The following is a 20,330-nucleotide window of genomic DNA, read 5'->3' as shown; positions in this document are numbered from 1 at the left end:
TTACTGGAAAGTGTGTTGGTTTGTCTTGCTGTGCCAGTATAGAGAATTTATTGGCGCGTTCTGAATAATCAGAATCAGGAATCTAATATTAAGCACCGCTGCTCACAGGTGGAATTTCACAACTTTCTTCAGGATTGTGTCACAGGTGAGTTATGGTTATAGGTGAGAATAGGTTATAGGTATTTCCTCTGGACGGAGAAATATGTCGAAATGATGATACCTGACTAATAATGTTACAGACGTGGTGGATAGGGGGGATGTGTAATTCAATCGATCATGCAATTTCACCTGGCTTTCGTTAGTTGATTCAATTATTACTTGTGCAAAAGTCTTGTGTCACTCCTGATTTCTTCATATTAAACTAAATGATGTAAATTGAATTAAAGAAATGGGAACACATGTTTTGGTGGCCTAATAAACAGTGAGACATTCATCTAAAGCTTCTCATGTACAAGGACAGGACTGAAAACTATAGGAAGCCTGGGGAACTACGGTATACCTTAGGACTACTGAGAAAGTCTCTACACCTTTTTCAGACAAATCAGACAATAAACGTAAGTGCTATTGAATTTAATTAAAAACTGCAATACCCAAAAATCTATTTAAACTCCTAACTGTTCACCAATGATTAACAGCTTTACTGGATACTAAGACATCTGTCCAGTGTGTGTGTGTGTGTGTGTGTGTGTGTGTGTGTATATGTGTGTGTCCATGAAGAGTACTTTCAAAGACATCAGTCACGGCCGATCACTCGTTGACGCGCAGCCTCAGAGCCAGACGATCTGAAATCGCAGCCGTGTAACTACATTGTTATAACAGAATAAAACTGTTCCGTTTCATAAACGCTCACTGTGCTTAGTTTTTCCCCAGACAGACGCCACTCTTGTTGTTTATGTTCGAGACGATACTGTGTGTCCAGACAGACTGAGTAAGACGGATGGGATGTCCCCTGCAGGCTGTACTGCTATACACATACCTATAAGACCAGACTGTGGATGTGACAAGGCCACCGTCAAAACCTCATCCCGATGAGATGAGCATCTGATTTATCCAGCTGAATGTTTATCAACCTGTTGCACCAAGCTGCCTTACACCGACTGACACAGACAGGCAGGCTATATGCTTATTAAACTCCTGTCTCAACCCCCTTCACAATACACACACCGCTTGCTCCATTAAAAAAAAAAAAATGACTGAGTTTAAAAAAATAATAGTAGTAATAAAATAAAAAATATATATGCAGCTCGTTATTTTTAGTGCTTTGCACATCCCATGGGACTAAATAATGGTCAGTATTAGAGTCCAAACCACACACTCATTATACTGCTCATAACTCATAATGAAATCATAAAACAGAAAGATCTGGCCACCCACGAGCACACACGTTCTGCATAAGCAGCAGAAAAGAGCAGGTTTCACTGCTATATGACGTTACTGACGAAACCAAGTTTCCACAATAACCATCCTTCCTGAAAAACATCCTCTTGGAGAACAGTATCCAGGAGTCCAGCACAGCTGTGAAGGAAATGAGTGAGTGTGTGTGTGTGTGAGAGAGAGAGAGAGAGAGAGAGAGAGAGAGAGAGAGAGAGAGAGAGAGAGAGAGTGTGTGTGTGTGTGTGTGTGTGTGTGTGTGTGTGTGTGTGTGTGTGTGTGTGTGTGTGTGTGCGTGCGCGTGCGTGTGCGCGTTTGTGTGTGAGAGATAAGAATGAGAAAAAACAGAAAGTGGTGATGGCCTTTCCCGTTACTGATTTCCCGTAGTGGTGTACTGTATGTTCATGCAGACGAGGATAACTATATTAACTATAATTAGGAATTAAACAACAACTAATCAATGAAACTCAATAATAAAAAAAAATAGCTGGCGAACAACCTTCCTTACTGGTTAGTCGCGCTGCGTTATGAAGCACAGAGTGGCACGCTACATCACGTCCTTCATTCAAATCCGCTGGACGGAAATAGTGATGCATGTAGAGAACTTATCACTAGTGTTCACACACGGGTACACTGTGACGCTTTTTTATAACCTGTTTACACTGACAGAATGACGCCATGTGCTCTTAGTTAATTAGAGGTTCATATCACCTTGGGGTGCCGCTCTTATACGTGCTCATTCTAAAGCACCTTTGAATCTTGAGAGAGAGGAAGTGAGAAAAAGGTGAGAAAGTTGCTCTGAAAATGTTGATATTAAAAGATTTTACTATATCATACATCAAACGCTATTTAAAAAGGAAAAACAAACTTCTGCTTCCATGTTTCACGGGGTGGATCCATGAAACATGTTAAACGACCAGAAGTATCCAGTAAATCATATCCATGTTGTTTTTCATATGAAGCAGATCCTTTTTTGTGGTACCTGCTACAGTACTACCGCATGTATATTTCAGGCCTTTGGGAAACACGGTTCGAGTCGTTGGGTTAACTCCTAAACGCGGTGACTCTCTGAGTCCAGGCTTTAAACAGTAAGACTCAAGCTTCGAGTCGGTTACGCAAAAATGATCAAACGCTACAAGCCGAATGAATTCAGCATTAGAGACGACGAGAACAACAGCAACAAAGAAAGTGTGAGTGTGTGTCCAAGTAAATGTCACATTACCTTAGTGAAAGTTTCATTTGCAATGGCAGATCTTTATCTTTATTTGATAAAGGTTAATATTTTTAGTAGTACATAACTATTAACTGAAAAAACTAATATCTTTTGTTAAAATGAGACAAACAACTAATCGGAATTTTTAAAAAAATATAATCAGCAGCTGTAATGTAAATAAAATGTTATCTATTTATAAAGAACCCATTAACAAGAACAACATTTGCTTTCCTACTTTTTACATACAGCTGACATTCAAATATCTCTCTCTGTGTGTGTGTGTGTGTGTGTGTGTGTGTGTGTGTGTGTACACGTGGGCTGTTTCCCATTCAAAGGAGTAATGCATTTCTTTTCACTCACACTCTTCGGGTGCGTTTCCACTACACATTCAAAAACAATACCTTCCTCAAGCAGGAAAACCACAGAACATCTACAGACCGGAACAGACACAGGGACGAAATGAAGGAAACGACCAAATCACCTTCTCTGTGTGACATGTTGTTTAGTTAACAGACCTCTGCTCATGATAGGAACACAAGACCAAGACAGTTTTCCGTTATTCCAATCAAAAGTTCACCCGCACCTTCAAATTCCATGTTTTCTCCTTCTGTTTTTTCTCCCCAACATTGTATTTTAATAATAAAGACATATACTTCTCACAAAACAAATACAGAATTATGTAGTTAGAAATGGTATGTGTTAAATTTGTCGGCCCCTTTTAACTCCGAGAAGCATTTACTGTTGTAAATCGAGGCTGTTGATTATGATGAACTTATCCTCTGCAGCAGAGGTAGCTCTTGGTCTTGCTTTCCTTGGACGGTCCTCCTGAAAGGCAGTTTCATCATAGCGTCTGTGCGTTACCTTGTAGAGACTCCACTTGGGGAGTACTTCAGGTTTTTCTTATCGATTGACCTTTATTTCTTGAAGTAATAACAGACTGTCTTTCATGTACTCATCCATCCTCTGCACAAGACCAATGATGGTGTAAAGCACATTTATAGGACAAGAATTCTCACAAATTAATTCTTGATGACGAAAGAAGAAGGTTTCTGTTTATACTGTGTTTTTCCCCATACATGTTTGAGTAACTGTATGAGATAGCAGAGTTACAACAAATTTGAGAGAAAGAGACAAAACTGAATTAATGCTCTGATTACGCAGAAACTGTTGTTCTGTCGGTGCTGATCTTGAACTTGGAAAAAGATCCATGTTTCTCTGAACTGTCGCGGCTTCACAGTTATAATTTAACCCCACGTTTAGTTGTTTGCATTGCAGATCATTAGCTTCTGCCTGGTTTACTCGTAATTACAGCGTAATAAAACCATAAACGGCCAAATGGAGGCCAGTTTCCAAGTACCGTATGTACTGGTCTTTAAAGTTGAAGTGTTCAGATTCATCCTGCAGACACACACACACACGCTCAGCAACGATTCTCAGACCGGCTGTGGCATTCAGACAATGCCTGATTGGTATTAAGGGGCCCAGTGTGTGCTGAAAAAACATTCCTTACATCTTTACCCCAGCACCACCAACGGCGGCCTGATATGGTTTCATCCATTGATTCGTATCGTTCATGCCGAATTTTAACCGTCCGCCTGATGCTGAAGACATCAAGATTCAAAGGGTAAACATTTTCAGAGCACTATAGCATAGTCTCAACAATGAAAGGTCTATGTAGGAAAGACCACACATGTTGTTTATTTAAGTGCTCGAACCCACTTGTATGAATATAAAGGGTGATCATAAATTATTATTTTTTTTAATCTACAGTAGATAAACACACATTTGAAGTACTATGAAAAATGAACACGTCTCTAAAAAGCAAAAAAAAAAAAACCACCGAGTGCTGAAAGGAAATCTCCACGGCTAAGGCGACACTAAATCAGGGAGGTTTTAAGAAAGGAAAAGGGAAGTGGAAGGGAGCCTGACTGTGGGAGGTTAATGGATGAGGAGAAACAATAAGAGTGTCTGAGTGACAGATGAGCTGGAAACTGCTGGTTTATTTTTACTGAGCATGGCTGCAGAGCATGGACCTTCATGGGCTTCCTGGAGCAGGAGCCTGTTTCACCTGCTGTAGGGCATCACACACCCTCTCACACAGCAGCCTCTGAGGTAGAGAATTATGACTTTCGAGGTGTGTCGCATGAGCAGCATGTAGCACGTGTTTGTTTTCTGATACGTGCTTATGTGGACTGTCATAGTCATTGTGTTCTTTGCTATATTTAGACAGGAGGGAAAAAAACAGCTTGCCTTGCTATATTCGGTAATCCTTTAGTGTTCTCACTAGCAACCAAGAGTCAATAACTTTATTGATCTTTTATTGTGCGATTCAATTACCTAAATCAAGGGGTTTCTACATGTTTCATTATTATAATTATTCAAGTAAACTTCCATACTTTCAATAGTCTAAACCTGAGGAAGTCCTACAAAAAACGTACCAAAAGACAAATACTCACATTTTGTGAGAGTCTCACTTGTTCCTCTTTTGCGTTTTTGGATGGTTGATGCAATACGTAATCCACTGGACTGGAGTGTGGATCAGAAGCCTGGCAGGCCATGACATGACATTTAAACAATCTTAATACTTATTAGGTTCTTTTAGCGAGCAGCACGGTGGCGTAGTGGTTAGCACTGTCGCCTTGTACAGTACCTCCAGGCTCTGGGCTCGATTCCCGCCTTGGGGTCTGTATATGTTCTTCCCATACTTGGTGGGTTTCCACCAGGTTTTCTCCCATCTGTAGTGTGTGAATGAGCATTGAGGTGTGTGTGAACACCCTGTCTCGTGCCCCATGTCTACTGGGATAAGCTCCAGGCCCGCCCACGACCCTGTATACAGGATAAAGCGGTGATACTGTGAGTCAGTGAGTGAGATCAGGGTGTGTAAACCCCCCTCCCCCAAAAAAGATGGTCAATTTGGTACATTATTCAATCATAACTAATGAATAAATAATGAGAAAAGAACACCCCTCCTTCCAATCAGCACACTCGAGATGGCTCCCTCTTCACCTCTGACCTTAGGCTGAAAAGAACCCGTTTTAACGTCCCAGTCCAAACACACTCCTGGAGGCCGCGCTGTGACACGATGAAGACGGATGTGAGCAGCTTCCGCTGTGAATAGGGAGAGGCTGATACTCACTGAATAGCTGTCAGAGCTGAAGAGGGAGGCTCAGGAAATGCTTTCTGACTCCAAACAAGGTCAAACAAATAAAGTTTAAGAGCTTAAATAATGGACTGCTGTTAGTGACCTCACACACACACACACACACACACCGCTGTTTAATTACAACAAATACATCATCAATTATTAAACGGTGTGCACTATCCGCACTATACCACCTGTGGTTTCCGGTTAACATGACAGGGCTCTTTAGCAAGCCTTCATGCGTTACAGTGTACAGTCTATGTGTGTGTGTGTGTGTGTGTGTGTGTGTGTGTGTAAGCAGATGTCTGCATGCATTTGTGTTCGCTGAACTGTTTGAGCTAACGCATGGGGGCAGAGGGATGTGTCCTTAAACACAATAGCATTTGGATTTGCCCGTCAGCGTCGGCAGTAGACTCCGGGCATGAAAGCCAAGCTGAACTAACACATTGTGCGGATACGCGTGGGCAGGAGAAAGAGCAGAGCAAACACACGTCTAACCCCACAACTACAGTATAAAGCTGGATATTAAGTACAGCTGATAGGACTAAAGTTTTTGCTTCCAGAACCTGGTTAAATTTCTTGAATCTGATTGGTTAAAAACTGTGCATTATTTCTGTATGATAGCTCTGATCTAACACGATTGATAAAGAAACGTTAATCAGAATTGTAAATGGTTCAAGGGGGAACTAGACTAAGGCTCTAAATGGTTGATCTAAGGATCCGGGTTCGAGCCACATCTTTGGTGGGTTGCCACACGCCATACTACCCAGCCAGTGCATGCAGTTAGAATGGGAGGATTGTGTCAGGAAATCCGGTGTAAAAAATCTGTGCCAAGTTGTGTGCGGCCTTGAGCAGCCAGAAAAAAATGTTTGTAGCTAGGTGGTGATATTGTACCAATCCTCCAGGAATTCAAAAGAAGAAGATGAAGAGGATCCTGCCATTGTTTAAAAGAAAGATAGAAGAAGAACCCAGGAGAACATACATAGAATATCCAGACAGTAATCCTGGTTTTAGGATTTAAGCGAGGACCCTGGAGCTGCGCCAGCATGTCATGTGTTATGCAATGGATCGCAAGCATTTTGGATACTATGTAAGACTAATGGTAGTGGAGAGAAAAAGAGAGGATCGGGACAGTTTCGATGTTTTGTCCAAAAAAGCCTTGATCGAGGGACAACTTCACATTCCGATTAATGTGCATTCAAAAATAAATAAATAAATAAATAAGGGGGCAGTGCATTACAGTCGAAATCCACCATTTGAACACTCTTCAGTTTAAACTAGCAGACATACAAAGACGTACATCACTGCTATACCGGTTGTTTGCCTGGTCTTATTCTGCCAATCCCTTCTCCCGGTTTGTCTGTTGTACATTAAAAAAGACAAAGGAAGCTCCAAGTCCAGCTCGGTCGGCTCAAACAAACCCCACATCCACACCTAAACCCTCCAGCAGTGCCAGGACGTACAGCCCCACCCCTGGACACAGACGGGAGATGTTCCTGCTAATCACTGCGGCTCAGCTACAATGAGCCACAACCCATAGTTTCACAAAGACTCTGAAACACTTTTCTCTCACTCATCCTATTGTGCCTGGCCTTTCCTGTGCTCATTGTTTTTAACCCAGACTGAATGCCATTCCTCATTGTTGCGCATATACTCTGCACAATGCTCCACAAGAGCTTGACCTGCTCAAGCCAGAGTAACCATATTAATCCTGCATTCCAATCAAATGAATAGCAGAAACACTAGTTTTAGTAGAAACTTATCCAGTTTCATTGGAAGCCAAAGCTATTGTTATATATATAAAGACAATATAAACTCACTTGTGTCACACGTAAGCCTTAACTGCACTTCTAATCCAGCACCAGGCTCTAGCATGGACGAGGGATGACGATGATTAGAATCGCATTAAGAATTTTACCGATTCAATAAAACCTATTAAAATGTCTTGACCGATTACGTTGTTTTGCATAATATTTCTCCACATCTCTCATATCTATTAACTTGTACATGACAAAGCTGATCCCTTGGTGCACAATATTGTACATTGTATTTTTAACTCAAAAAAAGCTACTTTTTGAATAAGTACATGCAGTCAAGCAGTTACTCCAACATCCTTATTATATACGAATTATGTTAGTTAAACTAATTGTGCTTTATTAATTTGTCCTACATAAAATTTAAAAGTATTGTGCTTATAACTGTTTAAAAAATGTAAAATTGTAAAAAATTAATATTAAACATAATTATTAGTAATTAATCGAGTATTAATTAGTAACACGTTTAAGAAAGTTTTTTTCCTTAAATTTTTCCCAACAACTGATACTCATGCCATACATCGCCCTCACATCAGCTGTAATTCCAGTGGTTTCCAAATCCTAGTCTAGACACAGACGTCTCCCGCACGTTTAAGTGCCTACCCATCTGATCCAACTATTTAGCTAATTAACAATCTGATCCTGCACCGATGTGGCTTTCTCTATAACAGAGATAAAACTTATTTGTGGACAAGTATAGGGCAGGACTAGGACTAGGCCAGGAGCAGCACTCAGCACTGGTTTTAGACTCTGGTTGAGCTGCGAGTGGGCTGGGCTGTAACCCCGTGAACTACACTCTCCTCAAATCCCGTATGAGCTAGCGTGTTTCAGAGCCTCTCTCCCACAGGTGGGAATTATTCTCAGTCTTGTCTCATTCCCCCCGGGCCGTGCTGGCAGCTCTTCACTTATACTAGAGGAATAAAAGCACGAGGCACACTCGCGGAATCTCAAGTCTTTTTCCCAGCATCAGCAGTCACCAGGCAGCCAAGAGTCCAGAAACCGAGGCTTGAGAAAGAAAGTAGTGCTGGGTCAGATAAACATTAGCTGTGCTCACATGGACTCGAATATTCAACTAATAATCAGAATAACAAGCCAGAAGAAAAATGCATTTGTAAAAAGTGGTTTTACGATTAACCTTTGATAATCCGGAAAATAGGTACATATTAGCCATGCAAACACTTCATCTGACTGTCTGCGCGTTTTTGCCCCATTAGCTGACGTGAGTTTCTGGAAAAGAAGATTTTTCATTTCCGACTGATAAACTCTGTAAGAACAACTCTCTCCCACCGGTCTTTACTTTCATCCAATGGGTGTTTTGCAAATTAAAGGGGCACTGACTGGTTTGCCATTTCATGCGTAATAAAGCATCTAACCAATCATCGATGAGACTGAATTCCTGTAACCACTCATTAAGTTAATACATTAAGTAAATTAAGTTCAGTCTTAATTTTTTATATAACTGTACAGTGAAATTGTTTATTATTTATTATTCCAGCTTTTTGTTAGCAGGCTGGGATCAGAGCGCTGGGCCAGACCTCGCTAAAGGGCCCAACAGCGGCAACCTGGCACAGCTAGGTCTCGAACCTTCGACCGCTTCGATTGGTAAATCAGAGCTTAATCATAAGGCAGAAGATTTATATAAATCATTTATTATAAAATTAATAATACGAAGCCTAATCTAATCTCCAAGGTGCTGAAAAACTTCCTCTTCTGTTATAATCTTGGCATTTTAAACATTACATTCTGATTACGAGCTTTGGGCATGTAAATGGACATCTTATCAGATTAGAGTCCACGTCAAACAGTTAAGACGGAATCAGGAATTTCATTTCTGATGAAAAAGTAGATCAGTTACATACTGTATATTACTTTCATTTGAACCATTTACGCTATTCTCTAACTCTCATATCTGACTGATGGGAAGGTTCATCTTCTCTCTGACAGTAGCACAGCCTGCAAGGCAAATCTCAGGTTTATATAAATTACAGTAACTTGTTCTAGTCCAGTATCACTTCTCTTGCAACTTGTAGGACTTGTACGGCAGACACTTCACGTAATCCAAGACTGACATTAAAGGGATTAAAAAACACAAGTTTATCAATGAAAAACCATCACCAGTCATTTGGTGAGACAGTTTCTGCGGTAACCAAAAAAAAAATCATTTAATAATAACATTTTTATTATTAACTTGAAAAGGTGCCAAGATCCCGTTAAGATATGAGTGAAAACAGGAACCAGCTTGTTTTGAAATATTACACCTAACTATAATCTGATTTAAAAATGCCATGTGTCATATTTTAGCGAAAGAAAATAGAAATAGTTCTTCAGAAACGACAAATGAAATACTGCGTTTATGCGGTTAATGGAAACGACTGGGTGTCAGAGTGCTTAAATTAAATCCACACCTCCAGTTCTGTCCCAAACCGCAGTAAAGCAAATTTGCAGAAGTAACTAACATCGCTTGGCACAAATCTCTGTACAGATAGAGGCAGGAACGCCCACACACCATACACGAGTACAGAATGTCCAGAATTAAAGTAACTGGATGAAGATTGTGAAAAAGTGAGTTTGATTTCTAATAGGCAATGCAATAAAAATTTAATAAATATATAGGGTTTGTATGGTTATATTTATTGGATATTTAAAAATATATTTAAGGTTTCTTTATGGTAAATTGAGATGTCAAATATGACCACTAAAAACACAAATATAGAAACGATAACCACATATATACTGTTTTTATTGTGTACCTTCTGTTTAACTCCTGTAACCCTGGCTGTCAGTGTCTATTTTCATTTCAGCAGTGCTGTGATCCCATATTCATGCTGAAACCCTTGACATCATGATCTGTACATCGCACCAACAACTGTAGTGGAGCTAAATCTGTTACCGAGCCCCGTGCTCCTGTTCAGTCTGCAGTGGGATAGTATTTCTGAAACAAGCTTTTTTTTTTTTTTGTATTTGATTGTAAGGCAACAAGGCCTGTAATTATAGGACAGTAATAGAATCAAAAGTAATATAATTTTTAGGAAAACGGGTTGTGGGGTGCGGCCTCCGTGAATCAGACTTGTTTATCCAGCGCATCCCATAAACACTTGGTCGGATTGAGATCTGGGGAATTTGGAGGCCGAGACAACAACCTTGAACAAACCAGTGGTCTTAATAGCTGATCAGTGGCTCTATAGCTGATCAGTCTATCAAGTGTGGTCTATATATGATGCATTTAGGACAGCTCTCCAAACCGATTCTAAATGTTTCTTTATTTCACTTGTAGCTTAACTATTTAATGATCCCATAGTCTATTCTTTAGTATAAAATAAGCTCCCATTATTCATTTTTTAAGGTTAACGCAGGTCTTGGAGCTCCCCCAAAGTCTGTGCATTATAATGCTCCAGCAAAAAAAAACCTTATATAATGGATTTTTTCATTCCTCAATCCCCTCTGTTTCACCCCTCTTCCGAACACGGCATTTCGGTGACTTATTGCTGACCCTCCCGCTATCAGAGACCCGACAGAACAAAGAAACAAGCCAGAGAAGTGACTCTTCATACATGAGGTCTGACTCACGGTGAGATGCGGAGTTAGGCATGCCGACGTTACGCTGGCATTCCGCGAAGTTCTGTAAGGACCTCTGTAAGTTCTTTTATCTCTGACTTGCTAAACCGTCTCCATTTAATATTTATGGGAAGAGTCTCAACTTTCAGAGCTTTTCTATGAGTCAGAATTATTGTAAAAAAAATATATATATTTTTTATAATGGACAACTTTGCAGTTTATAACAGAACAAGCTGCATTCTCTGCGCCTTGTCAACTTCAACAACTAACTTCTTTCATGGACGATCCATAGCATACGCTACTAGATGATGAGAAATAAAGAGTGGTATAAAAAGTCACATATACATTACAGCAAAGGAAAAAAAAAATTCTGCCATTTCTGAGCTTGTTACAAAGCTGAAGTCAGAGCGCAGTTTAAAAGATGTTATCATAAATTCAGAGTTAAAAATGTTATCATAAATTCATTATAAATAATGAAACTGATAGATGATCGTAGCATCAATACTATACATACACAGCTAGGAAGAGTGTGCGTGTGCACCCATGTGTATGTGTTGTGCATGTTTATGTGTGTGTGTGTGTGTGGTAATAACATGACAGCATCACTGCCAACAACAACTTGGCCTGTAGTGACTCAAGCAAACCAAGCAATCATGTGACCGCATGAGCTTGTAATGAAACACATAATTAAGAAGAAAGTCTTAGACCAATGTGGCAGAGTGTTTAAACACAAAGGCTGTGCTGATGCTGTAATTTACACACAGTGTGGATCAGTGGGTCGGGAAAACACTGGTGGTCTGATGTGGGCGGTTCTACTGCTTTAATGTCAGACGACTCTCCCTAAGCACCACAGGAGACCAGACAGCGGATATATCAGGAGCCTGGGTGGTAAAGCAGACGTGCTGCCAAATCCACACACCTATCTGAAGGATAAAGACAGGAATGCCTCTGTACACTGACAGCTCTGGGACCGAGTGTGTGAGAGAGAGAGAGAGAGTGTGTATATACGCTGGAAGTGAAATCGCCTATAAAACACTGTGTGAATTTGAGCTAATTAAACTCATGTTAGCATGACTGATTAAAGCTCAGTAGGAAGCTCTGGCCCTGAGAGGCTGGAGTTACAAGAGCCTGTGATTTCTGCCATGCACAGACTGAAGCTGGAAAAAACTGTTACAGAATTGCGACACATCATAAACATCTGAGCAATTCATATCATTATATATCATTATAAATAGACTAATGTGTTTTTTTTTTCTTGGGCTAATCAACTTTGTCTATTTTATTACCATTTCCTGGCCGCTATAATTTCTCACAATGTTGTGGTCAATCCCTTTATGAAAATAATTCCTCATGCTCCCAGAACCATTCTTTCGCAATCTGAGTCCAGGAATATGCCTGTGTCACGCGGGAGGTAGAAATGCATAGGCGTGATAACCTGGTCATTCAGTACATTCAGGTCATCAGCTGAATTCAGTTTCTGCCAGATATGGAACTGACCAACCCAGATCATAATACCGCCTCCAGAGGTTTATACAGTGGGCGCTATGCATGATCATGATCAATCTGGACTTATCAGACTACAAGACTTTTTTCCCCACTGCTTCAAAGTCCATTACGCACCCTAGCAAACTGAAGCCTTACTTTCTGATTGGTCCCATTAACACATGGTTTTCTTTTATATACAGAACATACAGCTGTTTAGTCCCAATCCAGATTTCTATTGTGAACTTTTTTTTCTTAATGCAGTTTCCTCAAGCGTTTAAGTGATCTCCCTTCAGGACAAATTTCTTGATGATTCAGCACTATCCCTCCAGCTTTTAATAATGTGTTGGACAGGTTTTAAATGTTGGACAGCAATTTTTAAATCACGTTCGTTGTTTTCTTTGCTTCAAGAACGTTTAATAATTTGGCCTTAGCTTAAAGCTGCGCGATTAATCGTTATTATTGATTAATACGAATTTATGGTTTATGACGATGTTGAAAAAATAAATATATCGGTGCCACAGGGTGTGTGTCTCAAGCCTGATGCAGTGGACAGGCTTGTGTTACTTGCTAAAAACATATAAAAAGCTGTCAGGCACCTGTTTGATTTTATTTATATATATATATATATTCTATTTATTTTCTATTTTTACAACAATTTATTTTATTTAAAAAAGTCATTTAGGTCTGCAGCTTGCACTTTACCAATCCATCATATCTTGCTGGAATAACCAGAAAAATAATGCTCAAAAATCAAATTTTGTCTAAAAATAATCGAAGATTCAATTTACAGGATATATCGCCCAGCTCGACCTCAGCTTTGAATTCTGAACGAGTGACTCTTACCATGCTGTGTACTTTATATTAATCTAGCCTTCAATGCAATAAGTAAAGAGTAACAATAAGCGTGATGTGGCTCAGGGAGAAGAAGAGGATCTATCCACCCTGAAGTGTGTCATTTCTCTTACACCACAGTGATTTGACTATGATTAAAATGTATTTCTGGACACCATAGGATGCTTCGTTACTATTTATAGTTACGTGACATGAGTTAGTTCCTCTCTCTCTCTTCCTCAATTGTGATGTCAATAATAAAAACATTGAAGCTTGTCCCTTGTCCCATGTCCCTAAAACCTCAAAAGCATCAGCACTTACTATTCCATTTCCACAAAAATTTATGTTTTGTTTATTGGTATTGGACAGCAATTGATGTCACATGTACGAACCTAAAAAAAAAAAAATCAACAAAACATTTATTAGTGTTTTCTTTTTTTTTATGATGAATCATTGCTGTGATTGTGTTAGACAAGGATTTATGCTTATGAGGTTTACATGTAAAATCTATGTCCTGTGATATACCGTATGTTATCTGATATTTGTTAAATAACAATGCCTGGATGAGATCACAAAATGTTACATTCAATACCGAGTCAGGGCCTCCCTGATGAGTGCCATGTCACTAATAATGTTCAAAAAATGATAGAGAGAAAAAAAAAATCATTAAATGCAAAACTCAAGTATTCCAGTTATATTTATTCCCTTATTTACGGAGTGTTGCTCAGTATCAGTGATGTCACAGCCTTTAACTAATTTGTTTTATTATATTTATTACTAAACAGGTCAAGTCCAAAGCTAACGGGGATGCCTTTTCATGTCATTTATATCTCAGTCTCAGTATTAATGCCATATAAGAATAAAGCAAATGACATGTGATCTTGTTTGTCCTGCATACAGAAGTCAGACTATAGCTTAAGGCTTGACCATCCACTGCACTGTTAATGCAAGTTGACCTTTTACCTTTTCCCCGCAGGGGGTCAAACTTGACTTATGTCTGGGCCTTTCTGGCAGTTGTGCATGTGCTTCAAAGGTCAGAAATTTAAGGTATTCTTTTCCAAAACATTTGATCCATTCTTTTGATAAACACTGATATCCCTGAGTATGGAACTTAAATAGGAACCGACAAAAAAATAGCATCCTGAGGGCCCTGAGTTTGACACATGATCTACAGCATCAACATCAACACAGCAGCGCATCACCAAGCCAAGTTCATTCAATTCTCATAGATGGTAGAGGATAAGAGCAGGAGCTTCGCTTAAAACTTACCTCTGTATAACAGATCATCATAATGCTGTTTTTCTTTTAACAGCCATAAAATGGAGCTTCATTAAAGGGGAAGTGGCAATACAAGGGGATCGTTGTTGATATTTGAACTTGAACAAATTCTCTTTCTCCACAATGCATTTATATACTTTTGCATTTAAGGTGGTAGAATGTTGCCAATCCTTTATTATCCTGAAGATGGTGAACTCTGGCAGTTCACAGGATCCAGTGTGGTAGGAGAAGAATTCGGGAAGTTTGTTTAGAATACGTGGCAACCCACTAACAACGAGGCTCGAACCCAGATTCTCAGATCAATAACCTGGAGCAATTTAAAAAACTGGTGGAGAGCATGCTAAAACGCATGAAAGCCATAATAGCAAATCAGGGTTATTTCACCAAATAAATTGATTTCTTAATGTTATTTAGCCAAAACATTAGTGTATATATATATATATATATATATATATATATATATATATATATATATATATATATATATATATATATATATATATAGTTACATTTTAAAAATTCTAGCACACTGACAACTTTTACAACATTTGAACTTTGTGTGTCTAAACAACGTCCATCCATCTTTTTGTAAACCGAACTATTATGAGATGTTTTTAAGATGATTGTAAGCAATTGCGATTGGCTTTTTAAATGGCGTCTCGTAGGCTGGTGTATTGTTTGGCATACCACAACAGCTACTCTTCCTTAAAACCAACGTATCACCAGATGCACCACTAATCTCAGATAAACAAAGGTGATCCAGAAAGACAGGTTTAAAGACATACTGGGGGGGGGGGGGGGGGGGGGGGGGGGGTAGGTGTCAGTGTTTATCCAAAACAGTTCAGCCAAAACATAAAGTGTGTAAACACGTGGAGTTTTAAAGGTACTGAGAAATGCTTGCTGTGTGTTCAGATGCAGGCCAACTATATAGATTGACAAGTTTACTGTTATAAATGTGCTAACCAAATGCCCTTTAAATATCTGTTTAACTTAAATAAACAAACAGACATGGACGGAGAGACGGACAGAATGTTCAACAAGGCATTGCTTCAATTTAGGAAAGTTGTTGGCTCGATATTTCACAATCGCAGTGCCATCAAGCAGAACCTTTAATTTCAAGGTCGCAATGTGCGTGTATGTGTGTGTGTATGTGTGTTTGTAAACCAGCTTTGGAACACGAGACATGTTTGCCTAGCGAAGGGAGAAATATAAGCGAGATTTCCATGTTATAAACCACACCTGAGAGCAGAGCTGCTAGCTGTATGACTCTATGATCAGAAGAACGAATGTGGAAAAGTCCTAGCCTGTTATATTAACAGTACAGCGCTAGGTAACGTGTATCTGAGACTCTCGGTGAATCTGGGTATACTTAATTAACTAAATGTATAGGGTGTCCCACAGCACTGCCGGTTCAGTGGTAGGTTTCTTGCCTGCCATGCGGGTTCAATTCCCACCCAATGCCCAAACACCAGCCGCTGGAGTGCCGGTCCCAAGCCGGGATTAAATGGGAGGGTTGCATCAGGAAGGGCATCCGGCATGTGTGATGTGACCTGTGACAAGGTGTCGTGTGCATCGGATTCTCCGTTGTAGCGACCCCTCGACGGGAGCAGCCGAAAGACTAACAACAATAACACATTGTTGGTGGCCCAACAATCTCAATCCAAGCAAATGCTGTAAAATTTCTCAGCGACTTCTACATAAAGGATCCTGTCCTCTATACATGAAGACGAGTTTAATAAACTCTTAGTCTGTTCGTTTTAAAGCCATCTTGTGTCTAAAAGGAAAATAAAAGACATGAATGGAGGAACTGGATTTTAACTGCTAAGAGAAATGTGTACGAAAGTGTGTGTGTGTGTGAAAGAGAGAGAGAGAGAGAGAGAGAGAGAGAGTGTGGGCTGCTAAATACACAGATGGTCAGTATGTTGCAGCAGATCTATCACTCCTGACAGGACTTTTGCCTTCACAATGACCACATTTGCATAACCTCAGATCAGACCCACACCTCGCCATGTGTTTCTACAAAGAACACATTACACTCACCTTCAGTTCACACACTGACAGCACTGACCTGCATTCTACTCACACTTCAAAAAAACTAAACATTTCAGGTGAACCGAGGCACTGTTCAGAGATGCATGCAGAAGTGTATGTGAGGGAAACACACACACACACACACCCACACGTGCACGCGCAGACACGGGTTCAGGAAAGGTATTCCAGTGAAATGTAAATGGTAATCAAATGCTGGGAAACAGACAAATTTACTGTATCATGAGTCAAGATGGGTTCATTGCTCATTGAGACGACAGACAGAACAGTCATTCAGAACAAACGTTTCCTTCATAATTAAATGAAATGGTAACAAACCAAATTAAAGGTCCATTAGAGGATGTTTTGCTACATTTATATACTTTTTATTGGAAGCTAAATAACTTAACTATATAAACAGTTCAGTTGTTGCAGGTTAAGGCAAGACTTGGAGGACTGACACAAGCTGGAAGGTCACTCACTCACTCACTCACTCACGGTCTATACTGCTTTATCCTGTGTACAGGGCAGAGTTGAGGCACATGTTGGGGTACACCCTGGACAGGGTGCCAATCCATCGCAGGGCAAACACACGCTCACGCACTACAGGCAATTTAGGAACACTAATCTGCATGTCTAGGTGGCTTAGTGGCAACACCGTCGCCTTGCACCTCCGGGGTCCACATTGGATTCCCGCCTAGGGTCTGTGTGTATGAAGTTCACTTGTTCTCCCCGTGCTTGTTGGGTTTCCTCCAGGTACTCCTGTTTCCTCCCGCAGTCACAGGTTGAGGAGTGAATGAGAGTAATCTGCATGCCATTGGACTGTAGGAGGAAACCAGAGAACCCAGAGAAAACCCACCAAGCAAACATGCAAACTCCATGCACACAGAGGCGGTACTGGAACTCATGCCCTGGAGGTGCAACATGAGTTATTATAATAAGTTAATAAAAGTCATAATTTTTTTAGGTGTGAAACATCACAGCTCGGGTCAGCTGCACTGACAAAACTTGAATAAACACAGAAGCTGAAAGTCGTGCACACTTACGGATCTGGACCTGCTTGGGGTTGAGCTCGCGCACGACGCCCTGTAAGCCGTCCAGGCGCTGCTGGATGCGCGCGCTCCGCCTGAGCACGAGCGCAGCCTGCAGCTCGACGCCGCGGAAAACGTCGCTCGCGTGCCGGGACAAGTCGCTCAGCTGGCGCAGGAGCAGCGCGAGCGCCCGCGAGCTCACCTCGTCCAGTGAGGAGAAGAGCAGCGGCGCGATGCCCGCGTCCCGCTCACCCGCCACCTTCAGCCGGCACAGCCGCCGCGGCTCCACCGTCCTCTCATGGAAAGGCATGGTCTTCCTTTCTTCTCTTTCCTTTTTACTTTTACTCCGAATCTAATTGTTATCACCACCGTATCCTCCTTCAAACGTGTACAGCGCGTTACGTTTTAAACGGCGCCATTTATACTAAAGGAAAAGTCGTCCAGGTCGCGCCGAGGTTTTCAAAAGATGCCGTGATTTAAAAATAAACACACTATCCAAGACGTTGCTGGACTGTGTCCCCGTCTCAAACACTGCACTTACTGTGAGTTTGAAGACTGAGACTAGAGTAGTGTGTGTGTGTGTGTGTGTGTGACAGGGGAAAACATGGCACGACAGCCGCCACCTGTAGCTCCAGGAACCGGAGTCTAAAGTCCCGAAAGGAGAACACCGGCTCCACACTTCTGCACTATACAGTCCACACACACACACACACACACACACACACACCTAGAGTCACACACTACGGAGTAGGAAAGTTGGTGTTTCTACAGCCGCAGTGTGCATGTTGTCAAAACTCCACTAAACTAAGATGTGTTAAAAATCTACACTGAAACCTGAGCTGGCAGAGTTTTGTTTTTATTTTATTTAAAGTGCTTGTTTTATGGTTTGTTTTTATTGTTGTTTGGAAACAGTCCTAACAATCTGGCAACCCGGGAGTTACTAAAGTCTGGACTGGATTTGACTTACAAACTCTCTCTCAGTTTAGAAAAGCTTTATTGGCATTGATGTTAACAAAAGTATTACATTGTTGAAAACATTACTTACATTATAAATAACATCAATCTGAATTTATCAACCTAAATAAACATTATAAACATATTAGATATGAAAGAATATCATATTAGGTAGACATAAACAAAACAACCCCCCCCACACAAAATAAAAATAAATAAATAAATAAAAAATTGTAATAATAAAAATCAAATAAAACAATAATAATAATAATAATAAATAATAAAATCAAATATATATTCTCTCTGTAGCTTTTACACTGTATACTGTAGAAATGCAGCACCATCGCATCATACAAACTCAATGCATCCCACTGCACATTAATTACTACATGCACTACTACTTGCTATTTTGCACTACTTATTATAGTATATCCTTTATTACATTTGTGTATACATAAAATAAATCACATTCATTTATTTCTGAGTATAGTAAAAACATGAAATAAATATAAAATATATAAAGAATATACAAAGAAAACCAAATTTATTTATAATTTCTTTAAAAATGTATCAATTAAATGACACCAATTTATACATTGAAAAATATGTATTAAAAAAAATAAATTCTGAAATTATAAATGAATCAATTCAATTAAATCTAATATTTATATATTTTTTTATAAATATAAAAATAAATATAAATATAAAAATATATATATTATATATATATATTTCTTTTAAATATATATATATATATATATATATATATATATATATTCAGCGGTGACATAGTGGTCAGCTTTGCACCTCCAGGGTTTGGGTCAGTGTGTGTGGAGTTTGCATCTTCTCTCCATGCTTGGTGGGTTTCCCCTGGGTACTCTGTTTTCCTCCCACAGTCCACAGACATGCAGATTCGGCTAACTGGCATTCCCGAATTGCCGATAGTGTGCGCCCTACAGGTATCAATCAGCGACTCTGAAGCATATAGACGATCAGTGAGTGTATATGTCAGCAGCGGCACGACGGCTTAGTGAGTAGTACTGTGGCCTTACACCTCTGTGTGCATGCAGTTTGCAAGTCCTACCCTTCGTAGGTTTCCTCCCACAGCCAAAAGACATGCACGTTAGGTTCCCAAATTGACCATAGTGTGTGTGTGCCCTGTGATGGATTGTCACCCTGTCTACCCTGCCTCGTGCCCCCCATGACCCTGTATACAGGGCAAAGTGGTATAGACAATGAGTGCATGTATGACAGCTTTTCATTTGGACGTAAGCAAAAGTATTGCTGAACAAAATTAAAAAGTCATGTGATCACCATCTTTCAAACTGCTGTCTTTTGTAAACTTTACTTAGATCTAGTTTTTATTTCCACTTTATGCATCTGCTTTGCGGAATCTGTTACTGCTTGCTTGTGTTTCTATCTTTTCACCCCTTTCAGTTTCTTGTTCAAATATCATCATAATAATCTTTAGTCACATGACTATGCACTCCTTTCGGATGTTATGATGTGTTTGTGGGAAATTTGCATATTAAGAAGACTTTCAGTCTTATGTTTTTTTTGTGTTAAACAAATTGTTTTAATGGACTAAACAAACATTTTACTCATTGTTTAAGCATTCAGCCTTGAAA

The 20,330-nt window shown here is 39.9% G+C and overlaps 1 protein-coding gene across 3 annotated transcripts in view; it reads right to left on the bottom strand.

Annotated features, from left to right (window-relative positions):
• Window positions 1–18,276, bottom strand: part of nhsl1b (NHS-like 1b) — a 107,501-nt gene extending 89,225 nt beyond the window's left edge. For all 3 annotated transcript variants that reach the window (XM_053488890.1, XM_053488891.1, XM_053488893.1), the window contains exon 1: window positions 17,764–18,276. In XM_053488890.1, the coding sequence (XP_053344865.1) occupies window positions 17,764–18,058 (295 nt within the window). In that variant the 5' untranslated portion in view covers window positions 18,059–18,276. The remainder of the gene's footprint in view (window positions 1–17,763) is intronic.
• Window positions 18,277–20,330: the final 2,054 nt, after the last annotated feature.

Source organism: Clarias gariepinus, chromosome 27 (genome assembly GCF_024256425.1).
Source record: "Clarias gariepinus isolate MV-2021 ecotype Netherlands chromosome 27, CGAR_prim_01v2, whole genome shotgun sequence".
Taxonomy (NCBI): Eukaryota; Metazoa; Chordata; class Actinopteri; order Siluriformes; family Clariidae; genus Clarias; species Clarias gariepinus.
The sequence above is the reverse complement of the archived record's forward strand: the minus strand, read 5'-3'. Positions and strand labels throughout refer to the sequence as shown.